This window comes from Kogia breviceps, chromosome 2, assembly GCF_026419965.1.
Source record: "Kogia breviceps isolate mKogBre1 chromosome 2, mKogBre1 haplotype 1, whole genome shotgun sequence".
NCBI classification, from domain to species: domain Eukaryota; kingdom Metazoa; phylum Chordata; class Mammalia; order Artiodactyla; family Physeteridae; genus Kogia; species Kogia breviceps.
In genome coordinates, this window is record NC_081311.1 from 186,483,595 (window position 1) to 186,507,797 (window position 24,203).

At 43.9% G+C, this 24,203-nt stretch overlaps 1 protein-coding gene across 2 annotated transcripts in view; it reads left to right on the top strand.

Annotated features, from left to right (window-relative positions):
• SGPP2 (sphingosine-1-phosphate phosphatase 2) overlaps positions 1 to 24,203 on the top strand; it is a 126,583-nt gene that overhangs the window by 41,551 nt on the left and 60,829 nt on the right. For both annotated transcript variants that reach the window (XM_059055249.2, XM_067026980.1), the window contains exon 2: positions 8,970 to 9,128. In XM_059055249.2, the coding sequence (XP_058911232.1) occupies positions 8,970 to 9,128 (159 nt within the window). The remainder of the gene's footprint in view (positions 1 to 8,969; positions 9,129 to 24,203) is intronic.

Genomic DNA, 24,203 nt, shown 5'->3' on the forward strand with positions numbered 1-24,203 from the left:
CTCCAGCCTCCCTCTTGTTCTTGGACACAGACTGAGTGATCCCAGCAAATGCCAGTGAAGCAGATGAAAGTAATTAGTGTGCAGTTCCCTTTCAAGCTCTTTTATTCGAAGAAGTTGTCCTTCCATTTTATTGACTTTCTGTCTCGCCATCCTGAAATTTTAATCACCCGAGCACTGAGCAGGCATCTCAGATCACCCAACTCGTAATTCTATCTGAATTGTAAGATGAAAGGGGATACCCTCGTACGTTCTTGTTCCTTCTGCTTTCCCCTTCAAGGGACACTGTCAATCATCCTTAGGCTTCCTAAGTGATCGTCATTTAATTTTCTTTATAGGTTGGAAAGTCTTGATTTCCTAATTTAAAAAAAAGAGTAATTAAAAGTGATGGGAGCATATTAGTAAAGAGACGTAAATTCAAGAAAAATGCGTGTCTACCTCAATGGGCAAACAATGGGACTCTACCCCCAGTGACTTTTAAGTTTACTCTTTTTTTTTTTTTTTTAATTTTTAAAAAAAATTTATTTATTTTTGGCTGCATTGGGTCTTCATTGCTACACGCGAGCTTTCTCTAGTTGCGGCGAGTAGGGGCTACTCTTCATTGCAGTGTGCGGGCTTCTCATTGCAGTGGCTTCTCTTGTTGCCGAGTACGGGCTCTAGGCTCACGGCTCTGAGGGGCCAGTGTGAATCCCTGTAGAAGGGAGAGGTGTTGGGAGGTGGTGTCACAGCTTACCCCTCCCACCAGACCATGGAGCCCTCGCTGCCCCCTGTCCTCGAGCCCCCACAGCCCTCACCTGTACTTTGGTGTTCATTAAACATGGTCTCGTTACATGAAAAAAACAACAACAACAAAAAAAACTTGAGTAGTTATGGCATGCGGGCTTCAGTAGTTGTGGCGCGTGGGCTATGGAGCACCGGCTCAGTAGTTGTGGCACACAGGCTTAGTTGCTCCGTGGCATGTGGGATCTTCCTGGACCAGGGCTCGAACCTGTGTCCCCTGCTGTGGCAGGTGGATTCTTAACCACTGGGCCACCAGGGAAGCCTGGCGCTTTTTTTTTAACATCTTTATTGGATTGCTTTACAATAGTCTGTTAGTTTCTGCTTTATACCAAAGTGAATCAGCTATACACATACATGTATCCCCATATCTCCTCCCTCCCACCCTCCCTATCCCACCCCTCTAGGTGGTCACAAAGCACCGAGCTGATCTCCCTGTGCTATGAGGCCGGGAAGCCCCAGCTTTTAAGTTTAGCACTGCTAGTTAATGATATTTCTCCACTACATTTCAGAAACTAAAAAACAAAAGAATTAAAGCAGGGCTTCTTCCCATGTGTTCTGAGACAAAATTTGTTTCAGTCTTGCCAGAGTTCAAATAATCATACTCTTATTTGAAACCTTCCAGGGACTTACTATGGTTCCCAGCCTAGATCCCAGACCTTAGCTCGACCCAGCTGCTGCTCTTAACTTCATCTCCTATCTCTCTCTCTTTTCCACCTGTGTGTCCCAGCACACCAGCCTGTTTCCTACTTTGGGGTCTCTTTGCTCAGTGGTCTCTCTAACCCCAGGCCCCAAAGGAACCAGCTTATCTCCCCATCCAGGGCTCAGCTCAAACGGCTCCTCCTTGGAGAGCACCTTCCCAACACATACATATCATTTGGTATCACTTGATCCTGCTTTAATTTCATCCTCGTGCTTATTGCTAAATGAAATACTCTTGCTTATTGTCAATCTTCCATCACTAAAGTGTAAGCAGTGAATGAATGGTCTGCGTAGGCATGGCCTCTCTCCAGAAAAGGTTTGCCACTTTCAATGTTTTAAAAAATGTTGGTACATTAAAAAAAAAAAAAATGTTGGGCATTGCTTGGTTTGTACTTGGCGTGTTAGCATGCTAGTCGGTGTCTTATAATAACGTCGAGTGTTTATTTTGCAAATAATTCCACCTCTGCAGCGTGTAATGGCATGCTCACCAAAGCCTAGTCTTTCAGAGAGAGGTAGCAGGACCAAAACCTCGTGAAGTGTAGGCGCTAATGGAAGTGGCATCGAGTTCCTTAGATTTGCTCTTCCTAATCTTTAGGCTCTAGATTAGAAATTCTGGATGAATATATGCTGAGCGTGAGAATCAGATAGCAAGGCTTGCAGAGTTTTAGTCCCAAATCGACTGCCTTTTAGGACATTGCCCCAGCCATGGAAGGCATTTCTGGGCAGGCCCCCGTCTCTGTAAATGGCTGTCAGTCTGGAGACCTAGGCTGATGCCCCTTTTCTCCCACAACCCCAAGCCCATGAAGCAATTCCCACTTTGAAGAATAATGCCAAGGTGACCACCCTTGGGAGCTGATGAGAAGAATCAGTGTGTAGGGGCTCAATGTATAGCAGATGTAACTAGACATCACAAAGGCTTTCCCAAGTTGGGTTAAAAAAAAAAAAAGTTTAGGGACTTCCCAAGTGGCACAGTGTTTAGGAATCCGCCTGCCAGTGCAGGGGACATGGGTTCGATCCCTGGTCCAGGAAGATCCCACATGCCACGGAGCAACTAAGCCTGTGAGCCACAGCTACTGAGCCTGCGTTCTAGAATCTGCAAGACACAACTACTGAGCCCACGTGCCACAACTCCTGAAGCCTGCGTGCCTAGAGCCCGTGCTCCGCAACAAGAGAAGCCACAGCAATGCGAAGCCCATGCACCACAACGAAGAGTAGCCCCTACTCGCCACGAGAGAAAGCCTGTGTGCAGCAACGAAGACCCAACGCAGCCAAAAATAAATACATAAAATAACTTTATATTAAAAAAACAGTTTAGAATTCCAAAAACCATTGATTTTAATGGAATGCTCTCCTGTGAGTTTTTAATCTTAAAAATAAAGCAAATTGCTGCCTCTATCTTACTTAGCAAAGAACATAATGGCAGATGCTCCTGCCTGCAAAGCCAGAGAACCTTGTTTCCAAGCCAGGATTCTGACGGTGGTGCAAGAGCCCTTTTTAGGGAAATGAGGTTTCTTTTTCTGTGCCGTGATGGTCTGAGGGGTTAGAAATGTTTCTCAAGCTTCGTGACTCCTTAACTAATTTTTGATTTGTCATCCAGGAATTTATGCAGACCCTACTCGGATGAAGGCAGGGAGCCTGGGATGGCTTCTTTCTTTCTGCGTCAGTCAGTTTGTTGTTTGATCCGCTGCTATTTCATCGGGACGGATGCCTCTTCCTCCTGCTCTTCCTGTTAGTACCTTCTGTGGTTGAGGGGTGTGTCTGGGCTCAGTTCCTGCATTCGGACCACTGTGGGATCCTCCGTAGAATTCACTAACTGTTCCCTTCTGGTTTGTCACCAGCATTTTTACCTGTCGCTTTGATCACATTATTTTACTCTCTTAAACTCCCATTGAGGCTTCCTCTAACACTGAGAATTAAACCTGAGAGCCTTCCTTTTGGGTTTAAAAACCCCTCACTGGGGTGTCCTTGTTCCTTGCTACTCAAATTGTGGTCCGTGTGGGGGCAATCTGGCAGCATATGCATCACCTGGGAGCCCATTAGAACTTACAACCCTGTCGCAGGTGAACTGCATCAAAATCTGCATGTTTAACAAGATCCGGGTGAGTTGCATGTGTGTTATAATAGAGAAGTGCCTTGTGGGAAATCTTCACTGCCACCGTCGTCATTCACAGCTAAGAACTAGCTCTTTGCGAGACGTTTCTCTGCCAGGCTTTGACCTGAACGCTTTGCACACACCAGCAACAACCTCTGATTTAATCTTCCCAGTGTCCTCGTGTGGTATGTACTGTTATTATTCCCGTTTGTAGAAGGGGAATCTGAAGCCCCAGGAGATCAAGTCATTGGTGTGAGATTACTCAGGTAGTGGGTGTTGGAACAGCCTGGATTTAATCCGAGACACTTTGTGTCCAGAGTTTGTGGACGCAAAGTTTGTCCACCAGCTCTGCACCCTCCCCTTTTCCTGGGCTCTTTTCTCCAGGCCGCTTTACTCTGGACTCACTTGCCTCTTTCTCATCGGTCTGTAAAACTTCTCTAAAGCAAAGCCACGGTGAAGGAAATGCTGCTGTTTGGTGTGGTCTATAAAAGCTTTGAGTCCTAAAATTATTTTTTGTTTGTTTGTTTTTTGCGGTACGCGGGCCTCTCACTGCTGTGGCCTCTCCCGTTGCGGAGCACAGGCTCCGGACGCGCAGGCTCAGCGGCCATGGCTCACGGGCCCAGCCGCTCCGCGGCATGTGGGGTCTTCCCGGACCGGGGCACGAACCCGTGTCCCCTGCATCGGCAGGCGGATTCTCAACCACTGCGCCACCAGGGAAGCCCCCTAAAATTATTTTTAAGTAAGACTGTGCTGTACCCTGTATAGATTTGATCTCTCTCAGCCAAAGAGAATGAGCTCCTTCTACTGCTTCCAATTAACATGGGCTGCTGGGAGCCTTAGATACTACCCTCCTGGATGAGAATTCCTTCCGGCTGTGTTGAGATAGAGTAGTCAAACTTGACCTTTGGAAGAATACTTGCATTTACAGTTCTAATCTAAAGAAAATGGAGATAAGTAATTTGACCTTGCAATGACATTGGTCCAGAGTTTATCAAGTCCTTTAAAGACCTCAAGGTCAGAATGCCTATAGCCTGTGTACTCAAGGCCAAGGGTTAGTTACAGAAAGGTGGTATGTGAGGTCGAGCAGAGATTAAGGTCAGTGGTTTCCAAACTGTTTACGGAACTGCTCTGAGGGGATATTCCAGAGAAAAACTTGGGGGTTGGGATGGGGGGGATGCCTGGCCTGAAATAGGGGTTCCCTGGGCCCCTCCTCACTTTCAACCAATCGGTTTCAACCTTTTAATATAATAGATCCTGGGGTAACATTCTGTTAAATGGGCCTTTCCCTACTTAAATTTTCTTTTTGTATGTTAAAAGCCAATTGAGCTAATCCTACTCCATCCTTTGCAGCTGAGGCCGTTGAGTTTCAGAAAAGGCGAATTGACTTTCCCAAGGTCACACATTATTTTGGCTAAAAGCTGTTTCTTTTTGTTCTTTTAATAAATTTATTTATTTTTTCGACTGCGTTGGGTCTTCGTTGCTGTGCGTGGGCTTTCTCTAGTTGTGGTGAGCGAGCGTTACACTTTGTTGAGGTGTACATGCTTCTCATTGTGGTGGCTTCTCTTGTCGCGGAGCAGGAGATCTAGGCACACAGGCTTCAGCAGTTGTGGCTCGTGGGCTCTAGAGCGCAGGCTCAGTAGTTGTGGCGCACGGGCTTAGTTGCTCCGCGGCATGTGGGATCTTCCCAAGCCAGGGCTCACACCTGTGTCCCCTGCATTGGCAGGTGGCTTCTTAACCACTGTGCCACCAGGGAAGTCCTAAAAGCTATTTCTTGTATTCCTCCTTTGACAGCTCAAAAGCTGGGCCAGCTACCAAGTGTGCTGGGCATTCGCTTCTTTTCTGTCTGGGTCCTGCCCTTATTCCAGCCAGTGGTGCTGACCTGGCCATATTTCCTTTGCATTTAGGACTCTTCTGTGTGCATTTGGAAAACTAAACACTGTTCAGGTGTTTCGGGGCGGACCTAAGTCAAGGGGTCCTATGTTTTCAGCGTTCTTTGTCTTCATCTTGCGCTAAATCTGTAGGGCTCCCTTTCGGTCATGACTTAGCTATGCATTGAAGGCAGCCTTGCAGAGAACAGGGAATACTCTGGTATCTGCAAAATGAGCAGCTGTTCTCCCACCCAAACCTTAAGTTACCAAAAACCCCATTTTAGGAGAATGTGCATTTGAGAAATTTGTGACCAGAAGGGAAAGATGGCATTTGGGAGGCTGAGATCATGTTTTTTATCCCCACCTGCAAAAACATTTGCCTTTTTCACTTTCAAGAAAATAAACCAGGAAATCAAATAGACAAATGAGAATATCCGTGACATTTTGCAGTTAGTAATAATGGCTATCTGGGTAATTTCCATCTTATCATTCCTTGTTTACCGGAAACTTCTTTGGCTTTGAGGCAGATGACGGGCATACTAAGAGGTTTTTTATTTCTAAAAATAACTCCTCCACTCACCTGGATGTTCAGTGCTTTTCCTGATCTTTTGTCTAAAAATTAGCTGCTAATCACTGACTCCTGAGTCTGTGCTGCAGAAACATGGCCCCACTAAGAGGTATTTTATTTCTAAAAATAGCTCCTCCACTCATCTGAATGTTCAGTGCTTTTCCTGATCTTTTGTCTAAAAATTAGCTGCTAATCACTGACTCCTGAGTCTGTGCTGCAGAAACACGGCCCCGCTGCCAGGGACGTCAGCTCCTTGGGCACGACCAGTTCTACAGAATGTATTGATGGATGTTTTTGTTCCGGGATTTGGTTTCCTGTCTCTCAGTTTTATCTCCTCTTCTCTCTGCCATTCACTTTACCTACCATTTCTATTTCTAACCCCGGTTTCTTTTCCCTCTAATTGTTCCCGATGCGACCAACACATACCTTGGAACTGAAATTCTTATTTACAGATATATTGATATGATACGCACTGAGATTTCCTATAAGGGAAACTTAGATTATTGTTCTGAAAAGACAACTACTTAACTACTCTATTTTACAGTACATATAATTCTCAAGAATTTGGAAGCAAGTATTGGCTCTCAAGCTATTTAATTACATATACAGAGATGTTATCTAAAAGCTCCTTTGGCTGCCCTATACGCATGTTGATATTTTTAACTTCACCTTTGCTTTTTGTTTCTAAAAAGATTTAGGGAATATTTAGCTCTCCACTCAAAAAAAAAAAAAAAGCGTTCCTAAAAAAATAAAGAGTTCCTAAGAGAATGTAAAAGGCATGCCTAAAGATATTAATTAGTAATATGTAGCACTAAAGCAGTTTGCTGTCATCCATGGCAGTCTTTTCAATTATTTACTAGGATGAAAATATTGAACTTGGTCTCAGTTATGTCTCTAGGGTAGAGAATGGTTGTTGCTGAATATTTATAATGTCATATAACGCTTGGGTACCATGAAATGACACGAGGGAGGGGTTTGACCCTAGTCAAAGTTTGGCAAAAGTTTTCCTCATAAAGCTTCAAAGCAGGACAGATTACCAAGTGTACCTGACAGCTGGTGCCTTAAAATAACTAATTTTTACGTAAAAAAGGTCACTTCACAGGATTTGCCCCAAGGTCAAGCCTGTTGGATGTATGTTTATAAAACAGAATCTGCAGAGATTAGTCCTCACATCAGATAATGAGACACAGGGAGATGGAGGGAGGGAGGAGTTTGTCATTTATTCATCTCAGTCCCTTGACCTTGTTTTGCACATCTAACCATAGTCTCTTGGCAGAGAGGTAGAACTATACACTTCCTTATTTAATTCATTCTGTGTATTACTGTCTTTCCACTTTAGGATGGATCCATTCTTTCTCCTTTGAATTCACTTAGAAGTAAAGTTCATCCCAGAAGAGAGATGAACTTCTGGCTTACGTTGTATGCTCACTCCTGACTACAGATTTCTTCCCAGGTAGCGCCATGCCCTGCTTGGCTTGAGGTTGAATTCTTGAACTTAACCGTGACTGGTTTACATGAATCCAGATATGCCTCTGGAGCCGAGGGCAGTGTCAACATAAGTCTTTTTTTTTTTTTTTTTTTTCCCTTAAATCTGTTTATTTTCCTTCCTGCCTACTACCAGGGTAACAGGGTGGAGAAGGAGGATAGAAAATGGGAGTGCATTTTAGCAGGCCCCATGTGTACTTGCTGTGTTTCCCACACCATCACTGTAGTGGGCTGACTTGACAAATCCCATTTAAAAGGTAAATTACAAACAGTCATCTTCAAGTGATTTTTCTAAAGTCTTCATGTTAGTTAATCTCTTGTTGCTGCAACAAATTACCACGAATTTAGTGGCTTAAAACAACACACTTATTCTGTGGATACAAAATATATGGAGGTCAGAAGTCCAAAATGGTTCTTATCTGGCTGAAATCAAGGTATCAGCAGAGCTGTGTTCCTTCCGGAGCCACAAGGAGAGGATCCTTTTCCTCACGTTTTCCAGCTTCTAGAGGCTGCCGGCATCCCTCGACTCTTGGCTCCTTCCTCCATCTTCAAATCACTTTCTCACTCTTGACTCTTCCGCCTCCTTCTACTTTTTAAAGATCTTTGTGATTCCATTGAAGCCACCTACATAATCCAGGGTAACCCCTCAGTCTCGAAATCATTAATTACATCTGCAAAGCCCCTTTTGCCGTGTAAGGTAACATCTTCGCAGGTTCTAAGGATTAGGAGGTAGACATCTTTGGGGACATTCCCCTGCCTACCACAGTCACAGACCCACACAGTGTGCTAACAGAGTTCACCTCCCTTGAGTTTCTAGCCCTCTGTGGACACAGGAGAAAGGTTTGGGGTTTTTTGGTGTGTCTTTCCCTGATATTTCTGTCTTGGATGTTACTAATTTAGTTTTATGAAGAATTAACATCATCTGTGTTTGTGTAGACACCTGGGGGTTCATAGATGTTCAGTAACACTGTAGGTTGCTAGTATTGATACTGTGATTACACAAGGGGAGAGGAGGTAGCACCTTGGCAGTAGAAACCCTGTGAATCGTAGATAGAGGGTTTTTTAAATTTTGTTTTGTTTTTGTTTGTTTGGGGATTTCTGGGGCCACATCTAGGGGCATGTGGGATCTTAGTTCCCGTGACTAGAGATGGAACCAACACCCCCTGCAGTAGAAGCAAGGAGTCTTTGGACGGCCAAGGAAGTCCCTAGGTAGAGGTTCTTATTTTTAAAATTTATTTTAATATTTATTTATTTATTTGGCTGCGCTGGGTCTTAGTTGCGGCATGGGGGACTCTTTCGGTTGCAGCATGTATGCGGGATCTAGTTCCCTGACCAGGGATCAACCCCAGGTCCCCCTGCATTGAGAGCGTGGAGTCTTAACCACTGGACCACCAGGGAAGTCCTTAGATAGAGGTTTTTAAAACTTGCCTTGTAGTGACCTGTTCAATGAACTCAGAGTCTTCTAACTTTTGTCTTTTAGGCTTACGTACAGAAGTACATTGTGAAGAATTATTTCTACTATTACCTATTCAGATTTTCAGCCACTTTGGGACAAGAAGTGTTCTACATCACATTCCTTCCATTCACTCACTGGAATATTGATCCTTATTTGTCCAGAAGATTGACCATCATATGGGTTGTAAGTATTATTATTACTTATGAACCAGTATTACTTCTACAACAGCTACCTGCTTTGGTATTCAAGTACTCTGCATATATGCTCTTTTAAAAAAAAATCACTTCGAGTTGAATTTTTACCTGGTTTACTTTGGGAAAATGGAAGGAAAGATTTAAAAGCTGTGGGTGAATAAGACTATGAGAGGGGAGAGATGACATGCAGGAAAAGGACCTTTCTTAGAATCCATGAAGGGACATAAAATGCTTCCTCCCAAGAAACCCCTTTCAGTAAAATTTGATCAAAAACTGAAAATAGGAGCTGTTGACTAATAATTCAGAGTGGTATTAAGTGTAACTACGCCATGTCTATTGGATACACAAAAGCATGTAAGGCAGGGCAACCTCTCTGAGGAAGCTTGTAGTATTATGGGGGCAGCTGGCGTATACACGAAAACCCAATGATAATTCTGGGTGGAGAGGTGGAGCCCCTTCTGATGTTTTGTTTGGGACCCTATCATTGAACTTTGTTCAGGATCAAATAAGTTCTGATTTTTATTTATTTATTTTCTTTATTTTGGGGGCCGTATCGGGTCTTAATTGCGGCACGCGGGGTCTTTGTTGAGGCATGCAGGCTTCCCTCTAGTTGTGGCGTGCAGATTTTCTCTTCTCTGGTTGTGGTGCGCAGGCTCCAGGGCAGGTGAGCTCTGTACTTTGTGGCATGCAGACTCTCTAGTTGAGGCGTGAGAGCTCAGTAGTTGTGGCGTGCGGGCTTAGTTGCCCAATGGCATGTGGGATCTTAGTTCCCCGACCGGGGATCGAACCCTCATCCCCTGCATTGTAAGGTGGATTCTTTACCACTGGACCACCAGAGAAGTCCCTGATTTTTTTTTTTTTTTTAAACTGGGGGAGATAGTGGTTACGTGCAAGACAGCAAGGCATGCTGCCAGCATGTGGACCCTGGGATCAGGTAGGCCTGGGTTCAAGTGCAGCTCAGCCACTGCGCTTGTCCGTGTGCCCTTGTCCTGAGCCTGTAAAATGGTGTTAATAATGCACATGTCCCGGAATCATCACGAAGACATATAGGGTATGGCCTGCTGCGTGCGAGGACTCTGCAAGTCGCCGTAAGCGTGGTAACACACGGTGATGAGTCCAAGAAGGCGAAAGAGTCTTAAAGATCAACCAATTCTTAGGTCAAAGATGGTTTAGCTGGGAGAGGGGGGCTTCAGGGACAAGGTTGCCAGCACGGCTGTTTCACTGATTCAAGATTCTGCTCTGAAAACAGCTTTCAGAAGTGCCTGGTCAAGAAATATTTTAGATTCAACATATAAGTCATATCATATGATATTTGTCTTTCTCATTCTGCCTGACTTCACTTAGTATGATATTCTCTAGCTGCATCCATGTTGCTGCAAGTGGCGTTATTGCATTCATTTTATGGCTGAGTAGTATTCCATTGTATATATGTACCACATCTTCTTTATGCATGAACCTCTCTACGAAACAGAAACAGACTGGCAGACATAGAGAACAGACTTGTGATTGCCGGAGCGGAGGGGAGGACTGGGAGTTTGGAATTAACAGATATAAACTAGTATATATAGGATGGATAAACAACAAGGTCCTACCGTATAGCACAGGGAACTGTATTCAACATCCTGTGAGAAACCATAATGGAAAAGAATATGAAAAAGAATATATATATGTGTAACTGAATCACTTTGCTGTACAGTAGAAATTCTAACACAACATTGTAAATCAACTCTATTTCAGTTAAAAAAAAAAAAAAAAAAAAAAAGGGCCTGTCGTATCTAAAAGAAGCTGGGTTTCTCGGGTGGCTCTGCTCTGAGAAGCAGTGGCTGCACCCCTGGTGCTTTTATTTTTCTCATTTGTAGAACAAGTGAGAGGGGCCTTGGTCAGGAGGCGTAAGTGCAGATATCCTAAAAGGCAGGGCAGAGGAATAAAGCAGTGAAGTGCTGGGTGGGGAGGGCTGGTGGGTGGGGCACCTGGGGCATTGGGAGGGGCTACCCCTCACCTCCACCTGTGCCTGAGAGAGGAAAGACAGGCTGGTGTGGTCAGATCTCTTTTTCATGTGAAATCTTTAAATGTAGGGCTTACATTTTTACAAGCTCTATATGCCAATTGAACAAAGAATCCTTGAAGTCTAAACTTCCGAGGCTTGGTTGGAAGCCTCTGGCCTTGAAGAACAGCTAAGGTCCCTCGGGCTTATGGTTAAGATTAGTTGGCCCCGAATTCTTCCTATTGGCTCCTTTTCTCTCTCAAAGTACAAGCCACTTTTTCCTTTCTCCATCCCTCCCTTCCAGCTCTCTTCTGAAATCTAGCTTCTGTCTAAAAGTACGATCCAACGAGAACCTGCCAAAGCATAGGCATCTTGCAAAAGATGAGCTTTATAGCGCCCTTGTTCCTCTCCTTTGGGAAGCGGCTTCCGTTCCTGCAGAGTGGTGATGTCCACTGGAGGAGCTGGGGGAGGAGAGACAGGGAGCGGGGTGCAATCCTTCTGTTCTTAGGACATGAAAATGCACCCAAGACCCGTGGTGCTTGAGTTTCTTTTCCTGTCATTTATTTTCTGAGATACCAAAAAAAAAAAAAAAAATTCCAACCTTTATGGCTGTCAAGTGGGGCGAATGATGCAAAAGACTTCTAGTAACCTGGGAATATCTTATACTGTGTACAGTCAGCTCAAGGCCAATTATCTTGCCCACTTGAGGGTGGAAAACTTTTCCTGAGGGGCTGGGCAGATCTTTAGACCTGATGGGAGGCAGTGGTTAGGGGACTCAGATTGTCATTATGGGTTGTTATTTTTCACTTTGGAGCCCTCATTTCAAAGGGCTCAAAAGATTTCCCGTTTGAGGTAGAATTACCAGTCTTTTGTCAGAGAGTGGGCAAATAAAGTCTTTACCTGAGAGAGGAAAGAGCAACCTTTGAGTATGCAGTTTGTCCCGAGCTTTGGCGATGTGCTATTTGCTTTGAAAAATGGGTGCATGGCCAGGTCCCAAAGGCCCCCATGCAGAGGTATGTAATTCGTATCAGTGAAGCAGTGTGTGTATTCCTGGAAGTTCCGGTGGCCGGTCCAAGTGGGGGATGGAGGGTTCAGAAGTGGGATGGTGTTTGCTCTGTGCTCAGCTGCAGAGATAGATAATAAAGAGAGAGGCTTGGTTTGGCTCCAGTGTTGAAAGTGGGTGGAGGGAAGGAAAATTCCTGATGGTGTTGGCAGTTGGGAGGGAAGGAGGGGTGGAGACGGGTGAGATTCTTTTGGGCAATCAGCTTCCTGCTGAGGCAGCCTGTCTCCTGTAAGGGATATCCCTAAATTAATGGCTGCCTCTTTAAGGGGTGAGGGTGAAGAAATGTTAATTACATAAGGGGCAGAATTTGAAGTCCCCTAACTTTAAACATCTTTTCTCACCCCAAATCCTTTGGAAGGCGGCTGTGTCCAGGAGTGCCAAACCTCTTGACACACTTCATATTAATTCGACAATTGTCATTGGATGAAGTCTCAACAGGTTTTATTGCTTTTAAAAATAATTTTTTATATTAGGGGTGACTCATACGGTCTGAAGTAGCTTAGCAGAATTTATGGTTATAGCAACTGTTTTCTCATCACAATCATAATTGTTCCTCTCGTCTGTTGCACCTCTCATTGCTTTTGCTGGCATCTGTGTTCACTATTTGATCTTCATAACAATGGGTTGGTATCGTTTTCTAGATTGGGATAGTAATACTTCAAATAATAATAAGCCATATTGTGCGTTGAGGCCTTACTATACACGCCACTCAGTGTAATAATTCTTTACATAATTTACCTAATTTAATCCTGCGGGCAATCCTGAGAAGTGATTATTGCCAGTTTTACAGATTAGGAAACTGACATGTAGAAAGGATCACTTTGGATTAAGTGGATTTGATCCTGTCCCCCAAGGCCTCTTGTGCTAGAGAGGGCCGCCACTCAGCTTCAAGCATTAAAATGACTTGCCCAAGGATCTCTTCCATTGCATATTTGCTATGATTGTATTTCAGTTTTGCCTGTATGGCATTTATTATCTCTATCTACTACTTAAGTGTCTTCTCTAGGCCCTTCTTGACAAGTCAAAGGTATCTTCTCCCAGAAAGGTTAGATAAGCTTTTTTTTAATTAGCTGAAAAACATCAGTGAGGTATTTTCTTCTTTTGTCACTTATGAAGGTTTTTAACCTGTCATTGTATTCAGTAGAATCTTCGACCTCGGGACAGAAAAGGCCATGAATGGGTTATTCAGTAGATGCTCATAAAGAGATGTTATAGATGGTGCTTCACAAGGAGTCACTAGCCAGCTGTGTGATCATCTGATCTCTTGGCTTCCCCTGTGGTGCGGTGACGGCCCCACCAAAACAGAAAATTGTACTGCTTGTGTCTTAAAAAGGTTAGAGGCAATTTCATTGAAACTGCATCGTGTTCAGCTTTGTAACATAAGGCAGAATCTCACTTTTTGCTAAATAAAGTTATTCCCCATTTTGTAAAATAATGCAAATATCGATACCACCACTGATCCGTGGAAGGCTCATCTTCTCTCTTCTTAGGATACTTATATCCCGCCTCTTTTCACAGATCTTGCATGGCATTCAGGATGAGATGCAAGAAAAAAATGGGAAATGTAGGTAAAATCAAAATGAGGGGGAATACAGATAGAATAGGAGATGAATGCCTAAAGTTGAGCCATGAATTTGTCTTTCAACTTTGTCTTGACCAATTCAAAAGGAAGTGACATTATTCGCCAGGGAAGAATAGGCTTATTCCCGAGAGAGGAGACCTCCTGACACATAGGATTGATAGAATCATTAAGGCTAGTGATGCGTGTTGCTAAATTGTATTCCTAGGAATGTCGTTTGCTATCAGCACCCCGATCAGCTGTGTGACGGTACTCATTTTGACCCTTCCTCATAACCTTTGTGTGTTCTCATTTTTTCCATCATTGCTGATTAAACCGATGAAAAGTGGTACCTCCATTCATTTTCATGTATTTTTAGTGAAAATGAAAATATTTTTCGGACTTGATCAGCCGTTTGTGTTAACTCTTGTGAATTGGCAGTCTGTCTTTTGAGTATATTTTTAAAGGGCTTTAAGTTTTTAATTGCTTTTCAGCAGTTGTTAACATAAAATGTATCCAACTGTTGATTTTCCATGCCTCAGAGGCAATGTGCCTTTATATATAAGATTTTTAGAAATTTAAGATTTTGAGAAATGGTATGTAAGTTTATGGTATCAGCAATAGTGACCTAAGAAAATCCCTTAAAATTGAATTTCAATGCTTTTATGCTGGGTGTTCACTTTAGTTTTAGGCACAGACCTCGCCACTCCTTGTTGCCCTACCTTTTGTGACCTCCCTGGCCCCTTTAATTTTTTTTTTTTTTTTTTTTTTTTTTTTTGCGGTACGCCGGCCTCTCACTGTTGTGGCCTCTCCCATTGCGGAGCACAGGCTCCGGACGCGCAGGCTCAGCGGCCATGGCTCACGGGCCCAGCCGCTCCGCGGCACGTGGGATCTTCCCTGACCGGGGCGCGAACCTGTGTCCCCTGCATCGGCAGGCGGACTCTCAACCACTGCGCCACCAGGGAAGCCCCCTGGCCCCTTTAATTTGAATTTGGGACTCCCATCTTCAGGCACTTATCTTTCTGGCCTGCAGTTTCTCTGGCCACAAAATAGCTGACTCAGGGGCAACCAGCGCTTAGAAAACCTGATTCTTGCTGCCTGAACTCCAGGAAGGTTTAAATTTGTCTTGGAGTTTTTCCTTGCCTTTTTTTCCCCATTTGTAAACACTTCTTTAACCTAACACTAAAGGATACAGTCGCCACCATTCTAACCCATGTGTGGTTATTTTTAAGTAATTGTCATCCTATCCAAACTGTTGTTTTTTTTTTTTTTTTGCGGTACGCGGGCCTCTCACTGTCGTGGCCTCTCCCGCCGCGGAGCACAGGCTCCGGACGCACAGGCTCAGCGGCCACGGCTCACGGGCCCAGCCGCTCCGCTGCACGTGGGATCTTCCCGGACCGGGGCACGAACCCGTGTCCCCTGCATCGGCAGGCGGATTCTCAACCACTGCGCCACCAGGGAAGCCCCAAACTGTTCTTGAATGTTGAAGATCTGGTTGCTTCTGAGAGTTTCTGGGCAGGGTTAATCTCTCTTCTAATAATTCGTGGGTTTTTTTTTTTTTTAAATCCCCTCAATCCATTTTAATTTATGGCTTTTGATGATCTCCTTGAATGGAAGCAAGGAGTGTTCGTGTCAGGGGAGGGGGGCTGCTTCTACCTCTATCAGCAGCTTTGAGGTTTGGTCAGAGGTTCCTGATCCTGAAATACCATGAAAGGAACATGAGGCTGATGTTTATAGGGTGTGTTTTGGTTTCCACTCAGGAAAGGGGGGATTTGTTGTAAGGTTACGAGGAATCCCACAGGAGCCAGAACTTCACAGGAGCTGATGCCAGCGAACAGCTTGGTTTCTGCTACAATTAGGCAGTTGCTCCAGGATCTGCTTCTTTACCTCCTGTTGCCAGCTGGTAACTTCCTGTCTTTTAGTTCAGAGTTCCAAGACAGTCTGACCCAGCTCACTGTGTAGCACAACTCCACCCATCTCGGGGTCAGTGCATATGTTGACTGTATTTCGTCCAAGCAGCTGTGTTGGGGGCGGCGATAGACAATTAACTGGGGCACAGAGCCATGGGCCAGGTTGAAACATCAAGAGACTTGGACTGTAATCGTAGCAGTGAAACCTTGCTCAAGGCACTTCATGATTCTGGCCTGTGGCATCCCTAGCTTCAAAATGAAAGGACCCAGCTAGAGAATCTTTGGAGGCATATAACATGGTCATGACTCTTCTTTATATGTTCGCTATGTGACACTTAAGAGATCCATCCATGGCATGGAGTAAAAAGGCACAGAGTAAATGCTGGGCAGGATAACATTTTAAAAAAAAAAAAAAAAAAAAAAAAAGGCCTGTCATCTCTTTTGCAGACCAAATGCTAATGCAGTTTTACATATTTTGTGCTGGGAACCCCTCAGTATCAGAGAGTTCATTAGAAATGCATATCAAATCCACTGCTAAATATTTGTTAGGTAGTCTGCTGTTTTGTGTTCAACACGATCAAAGGAACGCTTTAAAAGGAAATGCTGAATTGCTTGGTGACTATAGATTCCATTTTTATGCACACTCAAAATCCCGGCGATAAGGAAGTCATAACAGCAGAAGATTCCTCTTGGCAGGTCCTTCCATTCCTACTCTTGCAAGTCAAATTATGTTGGGGAGCTTGAGTTTATTTTTATTATTATTATTATTTTGGGGGGAGCTTGAGTTTAAATGATGGATTTTACATCTCTCACATTCTGATTATTGAAAGCTAGCTAGCTGATACCTACATTATAAAGTAGAACTAAAATTTATATTTAAATTGTGCCTATGATCTAGTGTCTAACTGCAGCAGAGTCTAGGGTATTATTTTATAAACAGTTCCATAAATTGGTTAAGAGGTAGCTTTATGATAACATGTCTAAATGCAGTGGTGTCTCTTTGGATGTGGGCAGGCTGCCATCTGGCTGTGTTACAGGGGAGTCTCTGAGACTTGGTAAGAGACGAGTGCAAAACAGCCTGCCCCATCCCTGGAATTCACAACCCTTAGACAGGGGTCAATTTTAGTGCCAAAAGATGACTTTTAATGTGATTATCTCCTAATCCTCTGTTTAAACCACTACCACCATTCACTTCAAAAGATTGCCCTGCTTGTTAAGTTGGTTCTTGCTTGAGATTAATGAGTCTTGAGAAGTATTCAACAATGGCCAGATTGTAACCCTCACTAACTTGCATTGAATGAAATGGAATTAGGTGTCAGAGATTCTGCCCAGTTCCTCTGAAGTAGAACCTTGTCATTTAGCCTTAGTTAAATATTAAGTAAATGTCTCTAGGGTGTTTGTTATGCAAACTGTATTGGTTCGGTTTTAAAACACAACAAGGAAATGTTTTGGTTTTAGTGTATCTTTGAAAAAAACAAAAACAAACCTTGAAAACTGGACTCAACAGGTTTGGATCTCTCTGATTATCACCATCATTACCTGAAAAATGATCTGCCCCTCCCGCCGATTTTGATGATGACTGGAGAATGTCCCCACATTCTTCCCTAACTCTTCAGCCACCCGACCTTCTCTACTGTCCCGATTTTCAACCCCCTAAGACTTTCAATGCTGGTTTTGGGTTTGGTTTGGTTTTGATTGAGCAGAACTGTAATCCTCCCACATAGAGACCAGCACCCCTGACCCACCCCTGAGCATCACTTCTAAACGCTTCACTTAATTTATCTCGGGATATGTGATTACTTTCAAGCTTAGCTAGGTATGAGATTGTTTGAGACACCAGGAGCCTGGAGGCAGGATATCTTTAAGGATGAAATTAGTTTGGATCTGCTAAGACAATGCAAAAAATAAAAGAATTAATCATTTCATACAGAGTTTGGATATGCAGTTGGTCTTTCTCCCCTCCCTTTGGTTTCATGTAGCTTTTAATGTCTTATCAAGAAAAACAAATAGCCTTTGCCAAGTTATATCCAGACCAGAAACCAAGGCACGTCTGGCAGGGCAGAGCCTCAGTTCACTTTCTGAATTCAGCTGGAGTCTAGGACCAGGCCTGAGGCTGCCCTCCCCAACTGCTTGCAGGTGAATCAGTCCCTAAGGGGTCTTTACAAAGCACCCTTCTGGACTGGACCTTGTCCCAGATTCTCTCCCATTCATTTGTAAAACAAAGGGAAGGAAAAATGAGCTAATCAATAGGCCACAGAGGCCTTTGTTTCACAGGAAATTTTCAAATAAAATCTTAACAATGCTCTATTTTTTTAACCAATCAATTCCATGTGCAAAGCTGCATTCTTGTGGTTTTTAAAAAATTAATTAATTTATTTTTGGCTGTGTTGGGTCTTTGTTGCTGTGTGCAGGCAGGCTTTCTCTAGTTGAGTGAGCAGGGGCTACCCTTCATTGCGGTGCACAGGCTTCTCATTGCAGTGGCTTCTCCTGTATAGCATGGGCTCTAGAAGTGCGGACTTCAGGAGTTGTGGCACATGGGCTCAGTAGTTGTGTCTCTTGGGCTCTAGAGAACAGGCCCAGTAGTTGTGGTGCACGGGCTTAGTTGCTCCGCGGCATGTGGGATCTTCCCAGACCAGGGCTCAAACCCATGTCCCCTGCATTGGCAGGTGGATTCCTAACCACTGCGCCACCAGGTAAGTCCCAAAGCTGCATTCTTGAATGGGTATGATTCTCACAGCAGCAGCCTTCTGAGCCTTCTCTACCTGCCAGATGCTTTACATACAAGAACCCCATTTCACAGGTGAGAAGACGAAAACCCAAAGAGTAGTTAAGTGATTTACCCAAAGGGACACATCTAGTAAGCAGAATAGGTACACCTATATCCCAACCCCATCCATTCCTTTCCAGTGCACCATCTTGCCTCAAATGGCTACATTGTTTTTTCCCCCAACCCAGTTATTCAAAATAATAATTGGATTGGGTATATTAAACATGCCCAATTAATTTTATTTTTCATTTTACAAGTAGTGAACTGTGTTAATAAAAAAAATTGAGGAAAGAAAAAGTTCCCTAAATCCTACCACATTTATTGATTTGAGGGTGATTTCCCTTTTCCATAAATTTGCCTGCCTGTCTGTCTATGCACTGTTTGATCACAGGACGCAGTTTATATGATACTTTGTGATAAATGGTTTGCCAGAACATTAAACATGACTTGGGGTTCATGGTGCATACCTAAGGAAAAGAGGGGACTGAAATGGGGGTGACTCACGAATCTTTTAACCTAAAAGAAATCATTGAATCAAAGGATAGTTTCGTTACCTTATGAATTAGAAGACTGGGATTCTAATCCAAGTGAGAATTGTTCCACCTCTATTTAACATAGTACATGTTTTAGTGAAATAGAGGGAGATGCCTTGGAGTGGGGGGGATGGCCAGGCTGGGATGGGCTCATAACTGCTGGCTGTTACAGGTGGGTAATCAGTCCAGAGTTTCTTAATAATTAGCCAAGTGGGACTTCCCTGGTGGCGCAGTGGTTAAGAATCTGCCTGCCAATGCAGGGGACACGGGTTCGATCCCTGGTCTGGGAAGATTCCACATGCCACAGAGCAACTAAGCTCGTGCGCCACAGAGCAACTAAGCTCGTGCACCACAGCTACTGAGCCCGCGTGCCACAACTGCTGAAGCCCACGCGCCTAGAGCCCATGCTCCGCAACAAGAGAAGCCACCACAATGAGAAGCCCACGCACTGCAAAGAAGAGTAGCCCCCCCCTCACCGCAACTAGAGAAAGCCCACAAGCAGCAACAAAGTCTCAATGCAGCCAAAAAGAATTAATTAAAAAAAAAAATAAATGTCACTTCGTTTATTTATTTTTTTTAATCTCTGGCCTCAGTTTGACCATCTCTGAAATGTGGAGTTGAACAAAATGACCTCTCTTATTTTGAAAGTTTTACGATTATATAAATATTGATGGGGATGTGTTTAAGATATTCTGTCTTTTTAATCATATGCTCCGGCTTCAACAATGCATCTGGCCCTATACAGTTTTCCCCACGTGACCTCCACACACCTTGGGTTGGCTCCTAGCAGTTTTCTTGGGGTCCCCATGAGGAACAGTAGTTAGTGATTCTCTGAAAAAAGTCCTGAGACCCTTCGTTGGGCCCACCAGATCTGAATCGCTAGAAATCCCTTGGCCCTGCAAATGCACACCAAGGGAGGGAGGGTTTGGTGAGGGTTAAGGGCTGTCCTAGTCCGGACACAAAGCAACGGCAAACATTACGCACACAGTCTTGTTCTGAGCTTCCACGCGTGCGTGCATGTAACAGGGAAGAGCCAAATCTGACTACATATCGGATCTGTTTCTTTTACTTTAACCTTTGCTTCCCCGTGCTTTTGTTCACTAAGAGGATACTGTCTATACATAATGGCCTGCCTCGGGGAACCCTGCCCCTTTGCCTGAACGTTAAACCAAAGTACCTTTGTTCTGGGAAACATCCGGACCCTGTCCATCTGTGGAAGGTTGCAAGAAAGAAGAAATCAACACACCCCCTCCCCGAGGCTGGCCATTCCAGGGGATATTTGCAAAACTCATGGCCTTTTTACTTCACTTCCTCATCTCCTCCCCCTCTCTGTGCTATAAAAAGAAACTGGCATCCAAAGCCTGGGAAGATGGTTATTTTGAGACTTTAGTCTGCCGTCTTCTCGGTCTGCAGGCTTCCCGAATAAAGTCGTCTTCCCTGTCTCAACACCTCGTCTCCGATTCATTGGCCTGTCGTGCGGCGAGCAGAGCGGGCTTGGACTCGGTAACGTGTGTGTACACATAAAAATCCATTGTTTGCATTGCATATGCTCCAATTTAACTAGAAAAAGATGTTATGTTTTTGTTCCTCTTAAAATTAAATTTCTTCTGGCATTCACAGGCACTGAAATCAGAAGGGAAAAAAATGTTTCGATTTGAAAATGTTTTTCAAATACGTAGCAATTCGACTCTAGGGGTTGGGACACGGTTTTTCCAGAAACTCGAACTTGGAAATTAGCAATTGAGCAAGCAGTAAGCTGGCTTCCTTTTAAACTAACACTGATCAGCAAATAAAGGCTAAATGAGTGAAATAAGAGAGCTGATTTCTTTATTAGGCCATAATAGAAGGTTTAGTCAAAGGAGAAAATGAAACTCTGGATTTAATACTAACTCTACGATCCATGGCACACCTGTACAGGGCCTGCCACTGGCCAGGAGTCCCTCCCAGCCTGACCATGCGCCCACGAGGGCTTCTTACACCTGGGTTATGTGAAATAAAAGTTGAGCAGTTTTCAGCATTTGTCTACATAATTGGGGAAAATATTTAGCCAGAAAGAATGGATACAGGGCGATGGATTGAACCACTCTCCGATTTTCTTTAGCCAACAAAGACCACAATGGGGCTGTTTTATGAGAATTCATTAAAAAAAAAAAAAAAAAAAAAAAAGATCAGGGGGCTCGTTCACTTGGGTAAGCATTCCAAACAAGCTGAGTGTTCTTTGAGGCTTTAACCCACTGGGGGCTGGATTCAGAAGTTTAAACCTGAATTTGTACTGTAGAAAGCTTTTCAAAGGTATAAGACTGGGTTTCATGCTTTAAAAAAAAAAAAAGTCTACTAATCTACAAAGAATGCTAGAGTATTTCCCCTACAGGGCTATCAAAAGGGTGTGTCTTTAACACGAAAAGGATTAAATCATTATAACTATCAAGAGCCTGAGTTTCAGAAAGCCAGGTGCCTGTCTTTATTGAAAACATGTCAGATGCCTAAAAGGATGTCTAAGCCTGTGCTAATCTGTTATCTAGCTCTCTTATGGATGTTAATTTTGTATAACCTTATATACATTCATGAGGAATATATTTTAAGGAAAATTTATAAAAGAGGCATAAAACCACCTAGAGCCTTTTTAGTGTGTTATCTTTAAGATTAAAATATAAAGAGCCATGCATAGGATGTGCTTGGTAAGTGGAACAGTTTTTGTGGTGGAAATTCTCCTAGAAAACTCAAGGTGCAGGGACACCGAAATCAAACCTAGACAATGTTAAATACTCCTTTGTGGTCACCTGGACATTTTTCATCCTTTGCAACCTGAAATTCTGAGACTATATTTAAACACTGATCCAAGCAAGAAGACAAGCATAGTAATCTTTTTTAAAAAAAAAAACATTTTTATTTATTTATTTTTTGGCCGTGTTGGGTCTCCCGTTGCAGTGAGCGGGGGCCACTCCTCGCCGCGGTGCGCAGGCCTCTCACCGCAGTGGCCTCTCCCGTTGCGGAGCATGGGCTGTAGGCACGCGGGCTTCGGTAGTTGTGGCTCGCGGGCTCCAGAGCTCAAGCTCAGCAGTTGTGGCGCACGGGCCCAGCTGCTCGGCGGCATGTGGGATCTTCCCGGACCAGGGCTCGAACCCGTGTCCCTTGCATCGGCAGGCAGACTCCCAACCGCTGCGCCACCAGGGAAGCCCCAAGCATAGTAGTAATCTTTTGAAGGTGTCTCCTAAAACATCTTCTGAATCCTGTATTTTTACAGATTCAGACTCAGGTCTTCACTTGTAGTTTTTTGTTTGGTGGTCTTATAACCCTGAGCCGAACTCATTAGTTGTCACCAGTAATGTGACATCCCATCCCTAAACTATTTACTTCCAGCTGATGCCGAAAGTGCGGCCTCTGTGCACCGGTGCCGAATCGAATCTCGGAGACAAAGTTTTGGGTGAAGGAGAAAAGAATTGCTTTGCCAGGCAAAGGGAGACACAGTGGGTTCCTGCCCCCCAAAACTGTGTGTCTCCACCTGGAAGGCTTTGGTGAGGAGTCTTATAGCAGTGGTTCAAGGGTAGGGTTGCTGAGAAGAATTAGGGTGTGTGCAGGGCCTGCACCCCTTTAGCTGGCCTCAGGTCATGGAGGCCGAACAGAATGGTTCCTGTGCCCAGGAGCCCCATAGAGTCCTGACTGGTTTCACAGATGCACCATAGCCAAGTCTGAAAAAAGTAAATGATGTGAAAACATGCTTGTCTCTTAAAATGATGAGGTGGTACGAGGGTGCATTTGGTCTCACACCAGCGCTCCATCTCCACTGTAAGAACAGCTGGATGTAAACTCTATAGAAGTAGGCTCTGTAGCGTATGTGTATCTAAAATGTGATGTCAGGAGCATGTAAATCAGAAAGAAGTTCCATGAGTCAGTCGTCGTTTCTAAAAATAAGGTTTTTTAAAAACATACCACTCCACAGATGGCAGAGCACTTCCAAACATATTTTTTATCTCAATCCAACATCATTTTTGTAAGCTATTAATATCTACATTTACATAAGATGAAACTAAGGATGGAGATATTAATATTACCCAGACCTCATTCTCACTCCAGCCCTCTTCTTACTTCATCATCCTGTGTCAAGCCTAAAATAAAGGTTCTCTTTGAAGCAAATGAAGAATCTTTGAAAAGGGCCTAATAGGCTAGACAGTGGGTGCTAGATTTAGAGAGAATATTGGTGGGTGGGAAAATGCACCCCTCCTGAAAGTTCAAAGGAAAACAGTTGTACAGCTAGCATCATAAGATATATTGCATAAAGCTGAGCCGGATTTAAAGACATTTAAACATTCAGGAAAGACTGGACCACTTTTGGGGGCAGGGGGTGGTTCTTTTAATTTTAAAGGAAAGTTTGCTCCTTTTCACTCCGTGCTGGAAGTCTTGGCTTCACCTCGTGTCAGCTTCTCAGAAAGCTCCTGAGAGCTCTTCCTCAGCTGGCCCTTGTCGACTGAAAAAAAATACACGATGTGAGAGTTGCGAGTTAAGTTATATTTGGGGCAAAATGAGGACGATAGCCCGGGAGACAGCATTTTAGACAGCTCTGAGAAACTGCTCCAAAGAGGCGGGGGGAGATCAGTATATATGTGATTTTGGTGAAGGGGGAGTACGTGCGATCAGTCACATATTTTTTGCAGAAGGTTACTGCTAGTCACAAGGAGCAGACGTCACCATGAAGGATTTTGGTGCTTTTCTAGATCCGAGGAGATGTAAGAATTGGGCTCATAAAGTCTTCTCCTGAAAATATCTAACTATCTGAAGACCTGTCCTTGCCAGTTTTCCTAGAGCACAGAGTACCTCATTCCTGATCTCCACCCCGAACTCCTTTCAGGGGGTGTTGAAGGTCAGCAGCTGCAGTGGCTCATAATCTCATCCTTGTAGAGGTAGATGGCAAGTGCCGGTTTGTAGGTGACACCCTCAACCTGAGAGTCGCTGATGGTTTGAGAGCCTGAAGGGGTTTGCCGTTGTCTGAGTTTATCTTAAAGTACTTTCACCCTTTTTACATCTACATTTTCTCCTGCAAATCAAAACCTGATTAGATAAAGCCCTAAATACACTCTTTGCTTAAAAATAAAAGAAAGAAGGTGACCCTGCTGAATTTTACGTGGACCCCGTCTGTGCTCCTGGAAAACAGAAACCATGAAGATAATTCACCCACCCTTTGGTGTTCTAGGAATGATTCACTACAAGGAACTGTCCTTCCCCGTGTGACTTAGACAAGACTTACAGATCTC